This window comes from Vipera ursinii (assembly GCF_947247035.1).
Source record: "Vipera ursinii genome assembly, chromosome: 1".
In the NCBI taxonomy this organism is placed as follows: domain Eukaryota; kingdom Metazoa; phylum Chordata; class Lepidosauria; order Squamata; family Viperidae; genus Vipera; species Vipera ursinii.
The window spans coordinates 98,515,749-98,536,284 of NC_139512.1; the positions used below are offsets into that span (position 1 = coordinate 98,515,749).

Below are 20,536 nucleotides of genomic sequence, written 5' to 3' on the forward strand. Positions count from 1 at the left end.
CTTTAACAAGCAAAAGCATTGGGAAAGCCAGAATCGCTTAACAACCAGGTTATCAACTGGAGTGATTCACTTAACAACTGTGGCAAGAAAAGTCATAAAATGGGGCAAAACTCACTTAACAAATGTCTCACTTAACAACAGAAATGCTGGGCTCAATTGTGGTCATAAGTCGAGGACTTCCCATATTGTGACCTTATCAATTGTCTGCTTCTTTCTTTCTCTCATCTATTGAGAGACTCAACAGCTTAGACTTATGCTATTTATTTCTTGATTCCAGCAATTGGCTTAATCTAGTGTCTTCAAATCTATGATCACTGTAGTTGATAGATCACATAACTCATACATTTCTATTGTGAAATTTGGAAATTGGGTCATCATCAATTCCCTATTATCAATAGTACATGTTCTTGAACATAAAGATTTGCTGGAAAAATATTGTGACTGAAAAAACCAGTCTTCCTAATGCTGGAAAAAGTAATTTCATATACATTTTGGCCTAAATTCATTTTTGTAATGTTAACAAAGTTAGACTGTGTCTTTCTTTGCCTGTTCAGATGTCTGGTAACACTTTTCATAAACATAGGACTAGCACAGCAAGTATATAGCATTTAGATAAAATGTATCAAATTTTTTATGTAACCTTGTAAGAATCAGAACTTCTTACAGATATCAATTCAAGTTCATGATCCAAAAGCATCATCAATATTCCTTTTCATCTATGATTTTCCTAAGCAAATTAGAAAGCAAGGCCAAAGTCTACGTACATAAACATTCATAGAAGACTGAAGAAACATGGCAAATAGAGAAACCAACAAAAATAGCTTTGATTTGAACATATTGCCCAGAATTTACTTTAACATTACTGAATTATGGATGGTTTGTTATTATTTATTCTTTTGTTGGTAAGTTGGAAATCTTTTCACTCTCAAGAGTCACAATTGTGAAATGGGTGGCTATATACCGGTAATCAATTTAATTCATAAATGAATAACAACACTGAACATTTAAATTCTTAGATTGGATAACAACAGCTGTTACACAAAGAAAAACTACAGCATAGAAATTCATATTTAATCGACTGCACGCTCAAACTAATTTTCTCTCCAACTAAGCTAATGTCCCCTGAGCAAATGAAAATAATGTCATTTCATTTCATCAACTAGACTTCAGGAAGGAGTCATTTAAGTTATCAAGTCCAACCACCTGTCACAGCAGGAATCCAAATTGAAATTGAGAATATTCAGCAAAGAAGAGCTCACCATCTTCTAAATCAACCCCCGGTCCGTGGACCAGTACCGGGCCACGACATGCCAGCAACTGGGCCCCACGAACAAGCAAAGCTCCATCCGTGGGATGCAGGCAGCACACAAAACCATGCACTCTCCGGCCTGAAGAAAAACCCCTTTCTCCACGGAACTGGTCCCTGGTGCCCCAAAGGTTGGGGACCTCTGTTCTAAATCATTCATTTTCCTGCTGACTTTCTCCCATTTTTCTTTTTTAAGATTCAACTAAAATTGTCTGTACCTGAAGATGATCGTTTTCTCTTCTGCTTTACACATCACTTTGGATATTGTCAGGGCTAAACAAACCCAGCTCCCCTAGTTCTACTACAAATCCTAGCATTATGGTCATTGGCAACACTGCTTAGGAACTGTGCTTTAAACATTTGGGGGCATAACATAGCAAATCACTTCTCAAAGGTTATTCAGTGCCACCATTTTACAGGGAGGGAGGGAGGCAGGGAGGGAGGGAGAAGGTGATGGAAAAAGTATGTTATACTTTTAGGCCAACTATGGGATTTGGGGCTGGGCAGTGTAGTGTTGTGCTGGTTTAGCTCCTTTCATTAAGGCCAATTCCAATTGGTGTTGATAGGGAACAAAAGGTCCAGTACGTGGCTGCTTCTTTGTGGCTTGTCACAAGGCTTGGTGCTCTCTCCACTCCTTAATATCTACATAAAACCTCTGGGCGAAATTGTCCAACACCAAGGGATGAGGTATTATCAATACGCCAATGATACCCAACTTTTTATCTCAATTCCTGGTGATCTAAGTGATTCTGTAGCTATCCTCTTGTGGTGCCTGGAGGCTGTGGGGGTCTGGATGGAGAACAGCAGGCTTTAACTGAACCCCGGTAAGACAGAGTGACTATCCTGGGGATCTATTGGTTTATCATCTTTAGCTCTGGATGAGGTTGCATTACCCCAGATCTGGGAATTCTTCTAGGCTTGCAACTCCTGTTCAAGGAGCAGATGGCAGCCATGACCAGGAAAGCCTTTGCACAACTTTGTATTGTGCACCAATTTTGCTCTTTCCTGTATTGTGAGGCCCTGTGAAGTCACTCATGCACTGGCCACCTCTCAACTGGATTACTGCAATGTGCTCTACATGGGGCTACCGTTGAAGATTATTTGGAAGCTACAACTGGTACAGAATGCAGTGTTGCAGAAAGTTCTGGAGGCCTGCACATATGACAGCATTGTTACACAAGCTGCACTGGTTACCAATTTCCTTCCGTGTCCAACTCAAAGTTTTGGTCTTTACCTTTAAAGCCCTTTATTGCATGGGTCTTTACTCATTTCAGTGAAATAGATCTACTTTGGATCCCATCAACCAAGGAATTTTGGGTGGAAGATGGGGGTGGTCTAAGAGAAGACCCTTTCTGCTGTGGCGCCTGCCCTCTGGAATATTCTCCCACTGGAGGTGAGGTCCACTTCCACACTCCTGGCCTTCCAAAGAACCTGAAAACTTGGTTCTGCTGCCTGCCTTGGGACCCTGACAGAGGCATGTTGTATTGGGGGTGGATGACACGGTAGGGAAGATCCCCACTCTCAGGCATCTATCATCTTGGTTTTTAGCTTTCCTATTTTACTGTCCTAATTTTAATTTCCTTGTATGACCTTTTTTATTTTTCATTATATTGTAAGCCAGCCAAACAGCTGTGAAATGGAGGGAGGGAGGGAGGGAGGAGGCGGCTATGGTGAAAGATTTACATTGGTCAATATTACAAAGCTATCTCATTTTTATTATTCTTATTAAAAGGTTTACTAATCTTTCAGAGTAGATTCCGAAGACTGAAGATGTTCGTTCATTCATTTGACATATATTGCTAGGTTAGCAATAGAAGCAATCACCAACTCTAGTTATAAGTGACAGTAATTCTGAGTCAATGAGATACTATAAATACACAATTCACTCTTTTCCATGATCAGATTTTTAATTAGTTTAACTGACTGCTATTTTATAGGTAATCCTCGACTTATGATCACAACTGAGCCCAAAATTTCTGTTGCTAAGCAAGGCAGTTGTTAAGTGAATTCCCCCCCACTTTATGACCCTTTTGTCACAGTTGCTAAGTAAATCACTGCAGTTGTTGAGTGAACTTTGTGGTCATTAAGCAAATCTGGCTTGCCCCAATTCACTTTGTCAGAAGCCAGCTGGGAAGAGTACAAATGGTGATCACATGATCACAGGACAGTGTAACTGCCATAACCACATGCCAGTTACCAAAAGCCCCAAAAATGATCACATGACCAGGGGGATGCTGCAGTAGTCGTAAATGTGAAAAACAGTCACAAGTCACGTTTTTCAATGCCTTTACTAAACAAATGGTTGTACGTTGAGGATTGCCTTTATTATATACTTGTATGTTATAATAATTTGTTTTGAAATCTGAAAGATCTCTACAATAGTATTATAATGCATAACAGAACATTTTAGATGTATTATTTTGCTTTCAACTATTTGGAGAAAAAAAAACTGTTACACCTACACAGTCTAGATAGCAATCTCAAATATGTTGATTCTCTGCCAGCCTGTGATCCCGGCAGCTGAGTCCAGGGAATCAGGAGGAGGAGGAGGGGCCTGGGGAACCATCAGAGGAGGAGGAAGGCTCTAATGAGCCCCTGGATTTACAATCTGGTGAAGAACCTGGCCCCTCCACTCGTGCTCAGGATGAGACTCAGATGTGCTGGGAAGCTGAGTCAGACTTTGATGATGCACTCCTGGAAGACATTATAGATGCTCGCAAATGCCGACAGGTTACAAAGAGCAGGACAGAGGGAGGCAATGGGGTGACTCCAGGTGTTGTGACCCCAACCCCCGAGCCTGTCCTACCCAAGGAAGAGGACTCTGAGGATGATGGGGAGGAACTGGCAAGGCCTCCCTCTCCGGGACCCTCCCCTCTGGCAAGACCTCCTTCTCCGGGGCCCTCCTCTCTGGCAAGGCCTCTGTTTCCATCTGATGGCCGACAGGAGCAGCCTGGGAGTAGCCAGGCTGGGAGCCAGGTTGGGACGGAGCTCGAGCAGCTGCAGCAGATACAGTCAAGTGAAGATGACTCATGGCTAGACCCCCGAGAAAGACACAGGGCCAAGCGTTTACAGCAGCGTAGGAAGAGTAGGAGGGCCAGGGATTAGCTGAGTCATTGAGCCACACCCCACTAGGTACAAAAGGGGGTGTGGCTGCTCTCAGAACTTTGTGACAAACAATAGTTTAAACAACTTCTGGTCACATCTTCGGAACTCTGCTTCTTGTTTAAAACCCTGGTCTGAATTCTTGGCAACGCTTCTGTACATCTGCTTCTGAACTGTTTGTTTGGACGTTATCTCATTCCAGCTGATGCTTGAGGTAAGGAGCCTATTTTGCTGCCAAGGCCTTATCTGAAGGCAATTAACTACAGCCTGTAGTATTAACTCTTGCTAGTCATGCCTGCTTGTCTGTTTGTTTGTACTCCAGAGGGGGGAACAGAACACCAGGGGAGGAAGAGAAGGCATTGAGAAGCCATGCTTTGGGGCTGCACAATAAAAAGGGAAGGTGTGGGCGGTGCTGGTTGCTGAAGGCAACCATTTGCAAAGGATTCCAGTTTCAAGGGCTCATGTTTTATTTGCTTTGCCTGTGAAATATTTCCTGTTTGACTGTTTTGCTTTTGGGACAATTATCAGGTCTGTAACTCAAATAAAAGGAGTTGGTTTTCCAGCCTACTGGTTAAAAGAGGGGTTTGTGAAGTAACAAAGACGTACAGTGGCAGGGACAGAACAAATACATGTTGAGTAGTTTATTATTGGATGATTTATGGATAGTTTATTCTGGGCTTTTCTTATAACTTGTATGTACATCAGTCACAGTAAGGACGCCCTAGAAGTCAGAGTAATCTTATGAGGGCAATGTTTATATCATTTCCTTCCCAAGCAAGGTCACTCTGCCCCTTCTGCTCATATCCAATGCTTGTACTAAACTTTATTAGCCTCTTGTGATAGTCAATAAACATGAAATTGCACACCATCTGGGCCAGCCGTGAAAGAGGCTTAACAGAGATATTTTAAGATATAAGAATCTCCTTTAGTGCCTGCAGAATTTACTATTCCCATCCTGCCTTGCTGGAGGAAAAAAAGTGTTTTTGCTTATTTCCCTTATTCTTAGTCTTTATTTCTCCTCACTATAATAAGCAATTCTGTTCACCCTATATAAATAAAATAAAATAAAAAATACAGTAAGCACACAAAGTAAAATGCTACATAGAACACTTTATTTTACTTATCTTTGCACCTCCCCTTTTCTCCAGTGACATCAACTGTTTCTCCTGTGACCATTTTTCAGATTTCTACATTTGGCCTAAGTTACCAAAATCTGTTAAATGGGGAAATGACTGGAGGAAGAAAAATTAGGCAAACCTGTTGCTAGTTCTCTAATTCTGTGTCTAGATCTTATACAAGAGGAAGGTTGAAAAAGCTCATTAGGAGAGGCTCCGCCTCTTTCACAGAAGACCTGGAGGAACTGATATAGTAAATGAGAGACTAACCCTTTTCACGCCCTCTCTCCCCACAACACTTTCAATCATAACAGGAGCTTTTCTATGATCTCTCATTCTCTAGACCCAGTGAGGCATCTGTTAGATCAGGGGTCCTCAACCTTGGCAACTTTAAGACTTGTGGACTTCAACTCCAAGAAGCTGGCTGAGGAATTCTGGGAGTTGAAGTCCACAAGTCTTAAAGTTGCCAAGGTTGAGGACCCCAGTGTTAGATTACTAGAAGACCTTATTACTAGAAAACTATTCAGAGTATCCAGTAAATGAGAAAATGTCTGGCTATAATCAATGAACAGCTAAAAACTAGGAAGAGAAGGAATTGGGAGTGTATTTATAAACCCACAGACTTTTCTGGATTTTATTGGATGAAGTGTTTCCTTTTGAGTCCATGTTGTCTATGTAATATGTAACCTGGCCAAAAGTCACTGGTCAAACAAGAATTTGAATCTGGTTTTTCCAATTCTAATATTCTGTTCACTGGTTTATTTAATATGCTTCAATTTCACATCTTAACATGTACTAAAGATGTTGAGACTTGGGGGGAAAAGTCCAAAGAAGAGCAACTAAGATGATTAAAGGCCTGGAGACTAAAACATATGAAGAACGGTTGCAGGATTTGGGAATGGCCAGTCTAGAGAAAAGGACTGGGCAGAGAGGTGGGGGGAGACATGATAGCAGTATTCCAGTATTTGAAAGGCTGCCACAAGGAGGAGGAGTTCAATTTATTTTCCAAAGCACCAGAAGGCAAGACAAGAAATAATGGATAGCAGCTAATCAAGAAGAGAAGCACCCTGGAATTAAGGAGGAACTTCTTAGCAGTGAGGACAATTAACCAGTGGAACAGCTTGCCTTCCGACATTGTGGGTGCTTCATCACTGGAGGTTGTTAAGAAGAGACTGGACAGCCACTTGTCTGAAATGATATAGGGACTATAGGTGAAATGATATAGGAACTATAGGTGAAATGATATAGGGACTATAGGTGAAATGATATAGGGACTATAGGTGAAATGATATAGGAACTATAGGTGAAATGATATAGGGACTATAGGTGAAATGATATAGGGACTATAGGTGAAATGATATAGGGACTATAGGTGAAATGATATAGGGACTATAGGGGGTTGGACTACTGTAGAAGATCTCCAAGGTCCTTTCCAGCTCTATTCTGATTCTAATTCTCACAGACCAATTTTATTTATATAATAAATTCTTTCTCTAGAAAAATCAATGTCAATAATCCAAATAGTTGGATATTACAAGCAGAAATACAGCGAGGACTGTAATACAGGTATGTGAAAATAAGCATGGATTAATATTCTATTATGTTAGAATGAGTAAACAAAGTATTTTTAACTACCGAATGACTCATATGAACTAAACCTATCTCTAAAGACTGCAACTGAGATACGACTGAACGTCAGCATTATACCGTTTATTTCCTCTTAAGTGTCAATGACTATAAAATGTCAAGTACATTTTATTATTCTTTGTTATATAAAATGTTGAATAAATTGATAGAAATATATCTAAGTAAATAAGATGACTGAATAAACTGAAAAAAGATGTCTAAGAAAACATATATCACTGAATAAGAACATTAACAACTTCCACCTCCTCCCAAGGTTACTAGTAGTTATGTCTTTTGTATTACCCAAAACTATTGGAGTAAAATTTAAAGTATCTTATCAACTGCTCATTCTAGATCTCTCACATACAAAGGTCTAGATTGAAGCCTCTTCCAGAGATCTTCAGATAAGCACATTTACTTTCTATGTTGTTCTACTACATATTCCATACTTCCTCCTCAGTTACTACTCTCTTAACCTAGCTGGAAAAAAATGAAGCTATACGTCCTTAGTATTCTATTCTTTCACTGTTCACAATCTGTGTTCCTGCCACCAGATTCAACTTTAGATATGGCTATCTGTACACCAAAGGGCTTTAACAAGTGAGACTGATTACAAGACATACCACATTTTAATATACGACAAGACAGTTTCAGTGACTGGGGAGACTAGATGTAAAAAAATGAAGAATAATAATTGCATAATCTTTCACTTACCTTTCTTACATTATAAAAATCTCGATGAGGATTACTCTTCAATTCTTTTAGTTCAGACATCTCATTTAGCATTTCATGTAAACCAAACTTAGATCCTAGAAAGTTAAGCCGCTTGTGGCAATATGTTTTCCTGTGAAAGATGAATCATCATTGGTTAATTAGAGCCTTGGTGGAGCAGTGGGCTAATGCCTCCTTAAGTAACACCAGCTGCCAGCAATTAGTGCAGGTTCGCATCCCACCAGGCTCAAGGTTGACTCAGCCTTCCATCCTTCCGAGGTAGGTAAAATGAGGACCCAGATTGTTGGGGGCAATTAAACTGACTTTGTAATAATGCCGCTTGGGGTGTGTGTGAAAGCCCTTATAAGCAGGCATATACATAGAATGAAGGCTATTGCTAAGCACATTGGTTTGTGCTTAAATTGTAAGCCGCCCTGAGTCTTCGGAGAAGGGCGGGATATAAATGGGATTAAAATAAAAAAAATAAAAAATAATTATACTTTTATGTTATATAGCAGAGGTCCCCAACCTTTTAGGCACCAGGGACCGGTTAAATGGAGAGAGGTTTTTCCACGGACCAGAGGGGGTGTGGTTTTGTGTGCTGCCTGCATCCTGTGGATGGGATTTGTGCAGATCAGTTGCTGGCATGCCGTGGCCCAGTACTGGTCCACGGACTAGGGTTGGGGACCCCTGTTATATAGAAAAGAATTGTTTTACATTAAATAACAGATATCTATTGGGGAATCAGATATATAAGTAATACAGGTCAGGAACCTCTGCAATAGGGGGGATCAAAAAGTAAATAAGACAGTTGTTCTTGCTTACATTAAGTACCATTACACAAGTGAAACAAGTCCTTTTTAAAATGTGTCCCCTGTATGTAAAAAAGGGGCAGGACTGATCTCATAGTTGTGTGCACCATCTTATCTTTTTGACATGCCCTGAGGAGCCCTGGTACAAATAACTTTGAACTAGAACTGTTTTAAATTTGAAGCATCCCATTTCAGCTTCAAAATGCGCTATTTCACACTAAAACAACTGTTTCACATTTAATGAGTCATTTCCATTCTTCTAACTAAGGAACATTTATTTATATTTACTTTTCAGAAAATGCTGGGAGTTAACCTAAGCCACTACTACAACTCAGATGTTACACATACTGTTCTTCCGCTGTCTCTACATGCACCTAATAATGTATTTTCAGATTAAAGCTATTTCTAAATAAACTTGTATAGGATTAGGGTTCTAGAACTTCATCAAGCAGAAGTGGCTGAAGAACAATTGCAGCATTATGATTAATAAAGCATTTAATATCCTAGCCTTATGGTTAAAGTTAAAAAGAACCATTACGTTGGGCCATCGGCAATAAGAGCCAGTATGTGGCTGAGGTGAAGAGTGTAGGTCTGTAGATCAGGACAAGGCAAACTTCGTGGTTCATAAAGTTCCATCATGTCTTTGTTTTCAAAAACTAAAAAAATGCCTTCCTTCATCTTTACTACATAGTCCAAGTTCCCTGGAGAATCATCAAGATTGTAAGGATCCTGCAGTTCCTTTGATGGTGGATGGAAATCTGTAAAACATTAAGGTCAAACATTCAAGCATCATTTAAAATACAGACTCATTCTATTGTAGCTGGAAATTAAATTGTTAGTAACCAATAGCTTTTCTAAAAAGAACTGCATGCTATATCATATTGGTCTTATTATGAAACAGTAGTTTTGCTTTCACACTAAGTGGTTGAAGGATATTTATTAATCAAAATATATGGAGTACCACCCAGCAGCTACATAAATCATTTATTTGGTTTATTATTAGCTACATTTTACCATGCAACAAAGTGTATTCATATACTGAAGGAAGAAAAAAAATGCACACAGCTCCATATTGTAAGAGGGCTAGCTCTGAAACAGTCATTCTCTCTATATATTTTTCAAACCCAAATAAATTCTAGAAGCAATTTTAAAGTAATTAAAGAGGTATTAGCACTTGTATCAAATGACAGCAACCTGCTAGTTTCACATCATGGCAGATACGTTGTAGAGGAGCTTGTGCTGTTTTCATTGTTTGTTTCCTTTGTCCCTCCCTGCAGACCTTTCTAATATTTAAGATTATTTTTCACCTTTCAGTCCACGAAAGGGCCAACCAAATCTGGTTAGGATATAGAAAAAATATTCACTATTCCAAAGATTTAAAAAGGGGAATTAAATTCTCACTTAATGATAAGTATCTTTTTCTTCATATCCTATTTTAATATCTGTAATTGCATCTCCACATTAATATAGCAGGATATATTTTCTTGCTTACATTAAATACTATTAACTGTTTTATTTTGGCATGTCAAACTCTTCTTAATGCATAGGAAAAAAACTAAAACCAAATAAAACTTATTTTTGTTGATACAGTAGGAAATTCCTGCATTATCTAAAAATGTCATGCACAGCAATTACCTACCGCTATCTATATCATATTTACTAAAATATGTTTACATTAGTCTGTGTCCATGTCTTTAGAAATCAGCATGAATTTTTTATGATTATCAATTAAAATGGAATGGTACAGATGGATGAGTGTTAATTAGAGATCCATAACTAATTCTATTTGAAAGGAAGAAAATATATAACAAGTCTTGTTCATGTGTTAATCAGACTGAATATATTTTAAAAACTTAATTGATTCCAGGTTACCATTTTATTTCTTTTCTAAGCCATTATTATCTGGTTACTTTGCTTTTTGCTCAGCTTGTTCCATGAATGTGGCTTATAAAACACAGTTGACAGCTTTGAACAATCAGTAATCCAACTGCAATTTAATGAACAAGCTTTGGATATATCATGGGTATTTCATGGGCAAAATATTGTGCTGGAGACAGATTTCAGATTTCTATACTATACTGTAATTTATGTATGCAAAATATATCAGCAGGTGTTTTTTAGGACTTCTACCACTTTTTAAATGCTTATTTTGCTTAAATAAGTAAATATCTATGGCTAGATTTACATGTTGAAAAAAAATTAATAATTTTATTTGTTGTCATTGAGTACAATTATGGTTTTAAGAAATGACTTGCTTTAAAGCTAAGTACTACTTGGATCATGACATTTTGCTTAACAAACCAAGGTTTAAGGAAACCATGACTTAGCTCAATGGTGGGATTTGGCCAGAAATCGAAGCATTATTTTTTAATTAGAGATAATTTACCTGGAAGTACTTCATCTTCCATTTTCCACTTTTCATTTTTCATGCTGCATAAATATTGTGCTGTTGTCCTTGGAAAACGATGGTAAGCAAAGCGGCAATACTTCTCTCGAATAAGTAACGCTTTTGCTAAATTTCTGGCAGCTTGTTCATAATCATCAACTGTAACCTAAAGGGAGAGGTAATACAGTTAATAATTAAAAGTATAATCCTAATCCACAATGAATGTACTTTGAAGTAAAGTATGCTTCTCTTTGAAGCAATACACCTCTGCCTGACTACAGGAAAATCCCAATAGCCTCCTTGCCTGGTGCAAGGTCAACCCACTAACCATTTCCCAAAAACATGCCGTAGGCTCTATCTCACCATCTTCCCACAGGGGACAGTGCCCAAGGATGGCTTAAACTAAAATCTTGTGATTCCAATTCTGCCTCTTTCCTATGGAATAATTCCCTCCCATCTCATTCCTGAACTCCTTCCCCATGCTCTGGTTCTCTTTTGGCTGCAAGAGAGACCAGAACTTTTGCAGCCATCTTTTTTTAAAAAAAATGTTGATCAACCAATTAACTTAAAGTCCTGGCTGACAGCATTAGTGGACAGTATAACTGAAAAGGCTCAGCTATTGAGGTTCTATAGCCTGTGGGGTTAGGACTTGCCTTTCTGTGCAGTCCCAAGTCATCCCTGATTCATTCATCTTACATTCTAAAGGTAATTTATAATTCCTATGCTCGCCTTCACAGCTAAACTATTCTCAAATTCCATCTGTTTAGCAGCATTAAATTAAGGGTTACAAATAGCCTAACTCTCTGTGCCAGTGATTCATAGGCCAAACAGTTAACCAGTCCACTCACAGTTTCAAAGCAAGCTTTAAAGTTAAATTGGTCAACAGTAGAACAGAAAAGAAAAAAACCCGTAGTGCATGAAGTAACCAATTTGTACTGTACCTGCCAGTCAATAAGTGGGCAGACATATAAACTGAACAACAAATAAATAAGTTCACATACTGGATGATGTTGGGCAAGGCTGGAATTTCAGTTGAGATAGCCAACCTTCATAACCACTAATGAGTTTTCTAAATATATGGTTAGACATATTTGATTATTTATTATATGTTAGATTAAAATTATGAGAAGAAGGTATGCATATTGGTTTTCTACAGTATTGACAATTAGCAGTCTAAGACAGTTTAAATATTGAATATTCATTTCAATTGCAGAATGGTTGTTATCTTTGTACTGAAATAAGTCAAGTCATTTTTTAAAAAATATCTGATGTATTTTTGTCACCTTTTAACTTGTGCTATTATTCCCCTCCCTATTTTCCCTTTATGTTAGTTTGCATTTTAATGTTTATGAAATATGCTGCGTGATAAAAGTTGCATGAACACAGTGGAGCAGAGACATATTTGAGACGCATAATAAGGGTGCCACTATGGGGGTATAACATACAAGAGCCTTGGTGGAGCAGTGGGCTAATGCCTCCTTAAGTAACACCAGCTGCCTGCAATTAGTGCAGGTTCGCATCCCACCAGGCTCAAGGTTGACTCAGCCTTCCATCCTTCCGAGGTAGGTAAAATGAGGACCCAGATTGTTGGGGGCAATTAAGCTGACTTTGTAATAATGCCGCTTGGGGGGGGGGGGCGAAAGCCCTAATAAGCAGGCATATACATAGAATGAAGGCTATTGCTAAGCACATTGGTTTGTGCTTAAATTGTAAGCCGCCCTGAGTCTTCGGAGAAGGTCGGGATATAAATGGGATTAAAATAATATATATATATATATAACTATTTAGAGTAGGCATGATTTCCTGCCAGCTCTGGGGTGGAAAGCAGCTGTGTGCATGTGGGCTATATTATTCAAGAATGCAAGTGGGAGTCAATTCACGGAATGCTCCTTCATTCAAAGGAATTCCCTGCATATAAAAAGGTAGAAAATTGTGACAGAATGCTTCTCACTAATGTCCTATTAAATATCTTGTGTGAAAATGTTGTACAGATGGGTATTTAATTATCCACCTACTATCTGCTGTCTGGCTAAGATTTATCACTTCAGTGAGAAGACAATCAGAGATAGGATCCACTGATTTAAAATATAACTTTTTAAACAATGTGATTAAGACCTCAGCTAATACAGTAAATGCAAAACGTATTTCCAGAACTTTGGCTGAAATTAATGGTTCGAGAAATTCTGTTTAGGTCTAGGCTGATATCTGACTTCTGAAGACTTGTTAGAAATGATCCTTTCAGTATAATGAACACCATTACTTCATATCAACACATCTTACAAGTGAAGATGTAAGATCCTATTTGTTACCTGAAGTTGGGAGCCTCTGGACATCTAGTTATTTGACTCCAACTTCATACCAATTCATATTCCTAGTAATAATATCCTACAAATGGATCGAGGCCAATATATGTCACTATGGAAAATATGCTTGGACTTCCTATTTTAGGTAATGTCTAGACATGTTGTTTAGAAGTACATGCCTCCAGTTGAGGATTAACATGAAGCAGAGGGCAAAGATAAAAGTTGGTTTAAACTACTACAGGAATCCCACAGGACAAATTGTGTACTCTAAATGTACGTATCATTTGGAATACTGTATATCTATAGTAGCATATTATATCTTTATTCACTGCAACAAACCTGTTGACCAGGACACAATTTCCATGGCTGCTTAAGCAAGTATTGACATCATAAAATAATAATTTAATTTCATGTTATATCTACAATAATAAATTTATAAGGAAAAAAATCATTGCCATAGTCTGTCTGTTGGCTTACCCCAGCACAGTAATCCCCACTAATTGTAACTCTTTGAAATTCTGGTACATCATATGTCCCTTGGATAGGTTGAAAGGCACCTGGAAGAACTGGAGTAGGAGGAGACACAGCCGGAGTAGCTGATGGAGATTTCCAGTCTTGCAATGGAATTTGTAATGACAAGGACTGGGATCGAATCATCTTGAAACTTTTCTTCCTAGGTATACATAAACCATAATATAAAGCCAATAAAACATCAATTTAAGGTAACAATAGTCTCTTTGCTCTGAAAACCTTCTAAAAAATAATGCAGATTTTTTATTCAAAAGGCTTTTTTTTCTATTTCATGAACCCACTATGTTACTTCCATCTCATGTAGAAATCTCATTAGAAATGTTCAAAAAGGGTATTTATGAAAAATATTAAGGATTGTAAAATATGGTACTATACAGACTTTGCAAGTGTGTTAGGCAAATGGTCTTTTGAGACTTCAGTACAAATGTTTAATTTCACAATGTGTATCAAATGATCAATATTTGTAAGCTTATTTCAACATTGATAGTATTGCAATGTAAACCATTTAACTGAAGTCATTTTCCCCACATTAAGAAGCAATACTTTTGTTTAATTAACTTGCTAAATATTGTGACAGAAGAAACATAACTAGAAGGGACCATTTAACTGATTATGTGATGCCCATAAACATCTTTCATATTTATGTCTCAGCCATCTACAGCTGCTTGTTGATTATTTGTCCTCTATTCCTGGTGAGAAAGACAGAGAATCTTAGAACAAGAAGTATGAACTTTGCACAATAGACAAAGAGTGAGCAATTTTTTAAAAGAAAAACTTAATATGCCTTTACCAAATGGGTATCTGCAGGAAAGATGAAAAAAAGAATGAAGTTATGTAGGCTTATACTTGCACATAAGCTGCGTAAGTAGTAGAATCAATTGGACTCATCATTTGCTCACTTTTTTAGATTTTCTGTATGTGATTTCATTTCTAAATGACATTCCCCACCTTTAGTCTAACTGAATAAACCAGAGGTGGGTTTATTCATGTAAATAAGAATTCACAGAAAACAGAAGTCAACCTGCATCAAGGTGGATAAACTCAGTTACCGTGGCAATGGATGTACTGTTGAAAAGATCTGAAAGACCAGTGTAAGGACAGATCATCATGGAGAAAATGTATCTATAGGATTTGTTAAGACAGCAACTTGATAACACATTACCAGTCAATGAAGAATACATCAACAAAAAAAGACTAAAACTATACAAAAGCCAATGGCAGGACTAGAGAGTGACAAGACTTCACATATTACATCTGATGGTATCAAACAATTGTTTTTAGCAGACCTCAAATCTCATTACTAAGCATTCTTCTACCCAGTGAAACCTACCTCTTGGTAGTTTCTAAAGACTGCTGTTCTGCCAATTCCTTCTGAAGTTCTCTTTCTTTGGCCTCTTGCTGCCCAATTGGACAATCTTCAGGCACGGTGAAAAGAGACAAGGCATCTTTGCTATCTTCTTCTCGAAGAACCTTTGCAAACACCTTTTCAGCTAAGATTCGCACTGATTCATCAACTTCAGACATGTTTAACTTTGGGAATTGTCTGGCCATTTCCGCTATGGAAAATGCAAAATGTGACAGATAATTATCATAATTCTGCTATTCCTTTCACTAATATAAAATGTAATAAATTCACACCAGTCTAATAATTTACAAAAAAAGCACATTTTACCTTAAATGCTTCCATTTTCTATTCATCATAGTAAGCTTTTCTTAAATGGATAAACCAATTTTAAAGACTTGAATAGCTCAGCAGGAATTACTAAAATTAGGTAAGCTTTAAATTTTCCTGTGCGGTACATGTGAAAGATTTTTCTAATGAAATGTTTTCTTTCCAGTTTTCATATTCACTTAGTCCTAAATGTATTAGATGCAATTCAAAAAGCCTCTGCAGTTATGTAAAAAGGATGAATGCTTGTTTGCATGATCTGCTTATCTAGGTCTGGGAGGTGTTAGCATGTCATGTGACTATCCGAGGTCCAGAACAGGCCTCCATTTGGGACTAAGGTAACCCTCTCCCTCCATCAGCTCTATCATGCAAGCTGCTTACCACAGCTTAAATGTTCCTTCTTGGTACTTAGACAAATTCAAAGCCTTAAAAAAGGTCCCTGGGGAAACTATGTCCCTTCTGTGAATTCTGACTAAAGTCTGTTACAATTTTTATTCTCCCCCTGAAGCCACAAAGAGGATGGAAAACGGTCTGAGACAAGCGGGCATGGTTAACCCCTCCCAATGCTGGCCACATGCCCAAACACTGAAAAGTGGTGCCAACACTGTTTGCACTACTGTGAACTGATAAAATACAACAGGAAACTGCAGCAGCCAGGAGTGCTAAAATTGTCCCCAACCCAGTACTGTTTGCACATGGTGGGTGTGTGTGTGTGTGTGTGTGTGTGTGTGTGTGAACTGACTAGAGAGCACATGGCTAAATTAACAATATTACAGAAACATACGTAATCAGCATGTGATTAAATTTAAGAAAACAATTGACCTTTTCCATACAAAATGCAACAACTGAGAAGAATGTAGATTTACACTGAATAATCACAAGTCAGTGCTGATTTTATGTGCTGCCATACTATTCTGGGGAATCAACTTTTCTTAAGAATTTGATTCAGAAACAATTGAAATCAGCAGAAATAAGACATTATGGTGGCTATCCAACATGAATATTTGTCTGATTATTTAAATCCAATTTAATTATAATAAATGAATTATATTCAAATTACATTCAGCTAATGTGATTAACTTCAGCTTAAATGACCGTAAAATTGGAGCTGAAAGTCTCATTCATTTTAATGAAAGAGTTAAACGAGATCTTTAATTTCCCTAATAAAAGTTTTAAAATAGATTTTTAAAATTGATTGGATTATTCTTCAAGGCATCTGTTCAGGAGGAAACAAAACCAAAATTGATTTTAATCAGATATAGTTTTGATCTGGTATTTTTTTGCTCAGATGTATAGAATATTTCCACAAACATAATACAGCTGTTGATACATAAATTTGCTGAGTTAAGAAACAATCTAATAATTCTAGTCTAACAATTCCAATGGATTTTTTTTCAGACTGACATCCAATTTCATCCTAATAACAGTTCCTAACGTTAAATACTGATTTATTCTGATACTTAATAAGGAAGTAAAGCATTTTAACTTTCATATTTCTTTATAATGAGCCTAATGTATTTTTTCCTATTCCTATCTGTAAAAATTTTCTAATTCAAAGTAATATCCTCTGGTAAGCAACGAACAACGCAAAGTTAGAATTATACATACATATTCTATTTACTAGATAAAGAGAAACTTCATAACACAGGTATGATTTTATTGCTGCAGTTATACCACAGACACATTTGTGTATGTACGAACATACATATATACTCCCAACACTATAACCGGGCTTATTTGCTAGCTAATGAAATAAGAAAGAAGCTGGTATTTTCCAGGCCACACTTTGTTACAAACACATGCAAATAAACTTTCCAAGATTAAATTTGGTGAGCACTGAGAAATTCAGGGGATGCTGTGATGTGCAGTACTCATGAACCCCTGAAGCTGGCTAAATCTGATGATGTCACTGCATCTGCTTCCTCCTATATGTTGACCAAATTAATGATCTGCAAAGTATAATCTTCAAAACACAAGAGTGAAAGGAGTTGCTTAATAACAGCAGGAGACAATGAATAAAAAAAAAACCGAGAGGCCGGGAGAGCCTTGAAATTATAAAATAAAACCGCGTGCCGTTTTTGAAAGATACTTTTTTCTCTCGTCCTTTAAAGAAACAATGCCTGCGTACTGTACATACAGTAGTAATCAGGGCTTTTTTTCTCATAGAACGCTCAGAACGGAGTTCCGGCACCTTTTTTGGATGGAACCTTGTAGGGTAGGCAAGGCGGGTTGTATGACGTGTGTGAGTTCCGGCACCTTTTTCTTTGACAAAAAAAGTATTGAGCAGTATATTTTCTTTTTTTGCCTTTTTTTTTTTTAAAAAAATAAAAGTTAAGCTGATGAACTGGTCCTCCATTTAATCTCTTCGGACTCGGCTCGCTCCTTTCCCCTTTCCAGACGTCGAATCCGAGACCATTTATCGAGCGAGATAGTAGAGCTTGAATATTTTATATTACAAGCCATTAAGGGGGGGGGGAGTGGCGAAGAGGATGATTATATATATATATATATATATATATATATATATATATATATATATATATATATATATATATATATAGAGAGAGAGAGAGAGAGAGAGAGAGAGAGAGAGAGAGAGAGAGGGGGAAGAGAGAGAGAGAGAGGGGGGGGAAGAGGGAGAGGGAGAGGGAGGGAGAGAGAGAGAGGGGGGGAGAGGGAGGGAGAGAGAGAGAGGGGGGGAGAGGGAGAGGGAGGGAGAGAGAGAGAGGGGGGGGAAGAGGGAGAGAGAGAGGGGGGGAGAGGGAGAGGGAGAGGGAGAGAGAGGGGGGGGCAACTGGGAGAGCGCAGTCAAGCGATGGGAGCCTCAGCCCGGGAAGGGGACTCCCTCCCTCCCTTCCTCCCGCCCCGCCACCCCCCCCCAGGCGGGCTGAGCAGTTCCGCAGGTGCTCGAGCGGACAGCGGCACGGCTGCAGTCCGCTCCCGCCCTCCCAAAGGAGCTCCGCGCTTAAGCCCGGGCTGCCTACTTCCCCAAGCAACGGAGACTTACCTAGCGTCCCAGGGGCAGTCATGGTGGAGCTGGCGGCGGAACCGGGCTGCTTTCGGCTGCTGGGCAAGGAGCCTTTCACGCCAGCCGGTCGGCCTGCTGTGGGAAAGGAGGCAAAAGGGGGAGGAGCCGCCGCGGTCAGAAGCTGCCGCATACATGTCCGTCCCCCCCCCCCGGGTGCCGCAGCTGCCGCGGCCGGCTGAGCGTCAGCAGTCGGCCAGAGCAGGATGCACCTCGCGCCGGCAGACGAGCACCCCCCCCCCTCCGCTACACCTCCTCCTTTCTTCCAGGGGCTTGGCAACAGCTCAGCCCAGAGAGATTCCCTACTACGCAAATGTCCCCTCTTTCCGGATGCGGAGAGGCTCGTCCCAAGCGCCGCTGTAATAGCCGGCGGACACTAAAGATTCATGCTCGCGCGCGCGCTCCCTCTCTGGAGGACGGGCGTGCGACCCCTAAACTATGCCTCCCCCGCCTCCTTCAAACGCTGCCAGGCTTGAGCCCGAGCCGCGGCTTTCTTCCGCCGCCGCCGCCGCCCACTCTACCTCGTCAAGCGCTCCGTTACCCTTCGTTGCTCTGCCGTGGCTGGACCGCCTCTGCTGGCATTGAAAGTCTACCAAGCCCTGCTCTCTCGCTCTCGCTCTCTCCAGGATCACAATGCGCGGTTCCCGGGCGGCAGGACGAGCGCACGCAGCCTCCACCTCAGTCGGCGCTGCCCTGGGCCGCTCTCTCTCTCTCAAGGCGAGCCCGTCTACCTCGAATCGAGGAGGAGAGAGGCCTGGCTTCTCGCCTTTCCCCGGGACGCCGGTCGGAGAGGGCTTCTACCTTCAATCCGACGTCGTGTTAAAAGAGGAAACTTCCAAGAAGAAAAAAAAAACAAGGCTTGCGTCTCCCAGCCGGCTCAGTCTCCCCCTGGTGGAAAGACGAGAGAAGAGCGCCGGGGCGCGGCGGCGGCGACGACACGCCTTGCAGGAGCCTTGGCAAAGGCGGAGGGGCGCCTCCTTCCTGGAGTTTAAAAGCGCAGCCTGGCTGCAGGGGAGGCTCCGGGGCGCTGGCCAGCCCTAGGAAAGCTTTCCCTCTCACGCGAGATGTAGGGAAGGAAGAAGGCTGGTTCCTGGCCTAAAAGCGGCTCTCGGAGGGAAGTCCGGAATCTGAGGCGTCTTCTTTCTGCAGTAAAGCGGTAACTGCAGTAGTTCAAGCCCATTCACAACATTGGGGGGTGGGTTGGGGGCAAGACTTACGGCAGGGGTCTTCAAACTTGGCCCTTTTATGACTCGTGGACTTCAGCTCCCAGAATTCCTCAGCCAGCCAGCCAGGCTGGCTGAGGAATTCTGGGAGTTGAAGTCCACGAGTCATAAAAGGGCCAAGTTTGAAGACCCCTGACTTACAGTGATGGGGGCATAGTGGACCATCCCTGCGTAGTGTCACAATTTTAAGTACCGCTGATTTTCATCTGGAGAGATGCAAATGGCTGCATCACTCTTCCTTCCCTCGAAAACAGTGGAATTGAAACGTGCCTCTTTAGGGGGGGGGGTTGATATAAGTGTGCCCCCAGGGTGGTTGCTGTGAGGAAGGAGAGGTCAAGGTCAAGATTAATGCGTGGTATGAGTATATGAAGATAATGGGATGACAATAACTGGGATCTGAAGACGTAGAATTTTAATTCTGTATTGCAAAAGGGAAAAAAAAGGATTGTTTTATCTGGATATCCAGATAAACCCAAAATAGTAGTGCTCAAAGTTTAATAACATGTATTGTAAGTTGCCCAGAGTCACTTTGGATAGTGAGATGGGAGATCTTTAAATTTAATAAATAAACAAACAAACATGTTGAAGCCTAGTCAGAGGGCTATATTCTATAAATGGCAAGACAATTATTTGGACTTTTTATACAATTCCCTTGCCACGTTCGAGAATTGTTTTCTATTCAGAATTGTCCCATATTTTTCTACTGGGGCTTTTGTCTTTTTTATTT

General features: G+C 39.9%; 1 protein-coding gene and 1 long non-coding RNA gene across 5 annotated transcripts in view; one reads left to right on the forward strand and one right to left on the reverse strand.

Moving 5' to 3' along the window:
- Positions 1–19,502, reverse strand: part of AMPD3 (adenosine monophosphate deaminase 3) — a 48,106-nt gene extending 28,604 nt beyond the window's left edge. The window contains exons 1-7 of one of the 4 annotated variants that reach the window (XM_083350647.1): positions 19,108–19,502; positions 18,569–18,664; positions 15,223–15,448; positions 13,839–14,034; positions 11,059–11,224; positions 9,211–9,430; positions 7,873–7,993 (exon numbers count right to left, since the gene is read on the reverse strand). In XM_083350647.1, coding sequence (XP_083206773.1) covers positions 7,873–7,993; positions 9,211–9,430; positions 11,059–11,224; positions 13,839–14,034; positions 15,223–15,448; positions 18,569–18,590 — 951 coding nt within the window. In that variant the 5' untranslated portion in view covers positions 18,591–18,664; positions 19,108–19,502. Of the gene's footprint in view, positions 1–7,863; positions 7,994–9,210; positions 9,431–11,058; positions 11,225–13,838; positions 14,035–15,222; positions 15,449–18,568; positions 18,665–19,107 lie in introns of all 4 variants that reach the window. The other 3 variants (XM_083350646.1, XM_083350645.1, XM_083350644.1) reach the window with 3 other exon arrangements.
- On the forward strand, positions 4,390–14,037 carry LOC310633052. Its single transcript, XR_014490972.1, has 3 exons — positions 4,390–4,622; positions 7,021–7,089; positions 13,907–14,037. It is a non-coding gene; the product is annotated as an uncharacterized lncRNA (long non-coding RNA).
- Positions 19,503–20,536: the final 1,034 nt, after the last annotated feature.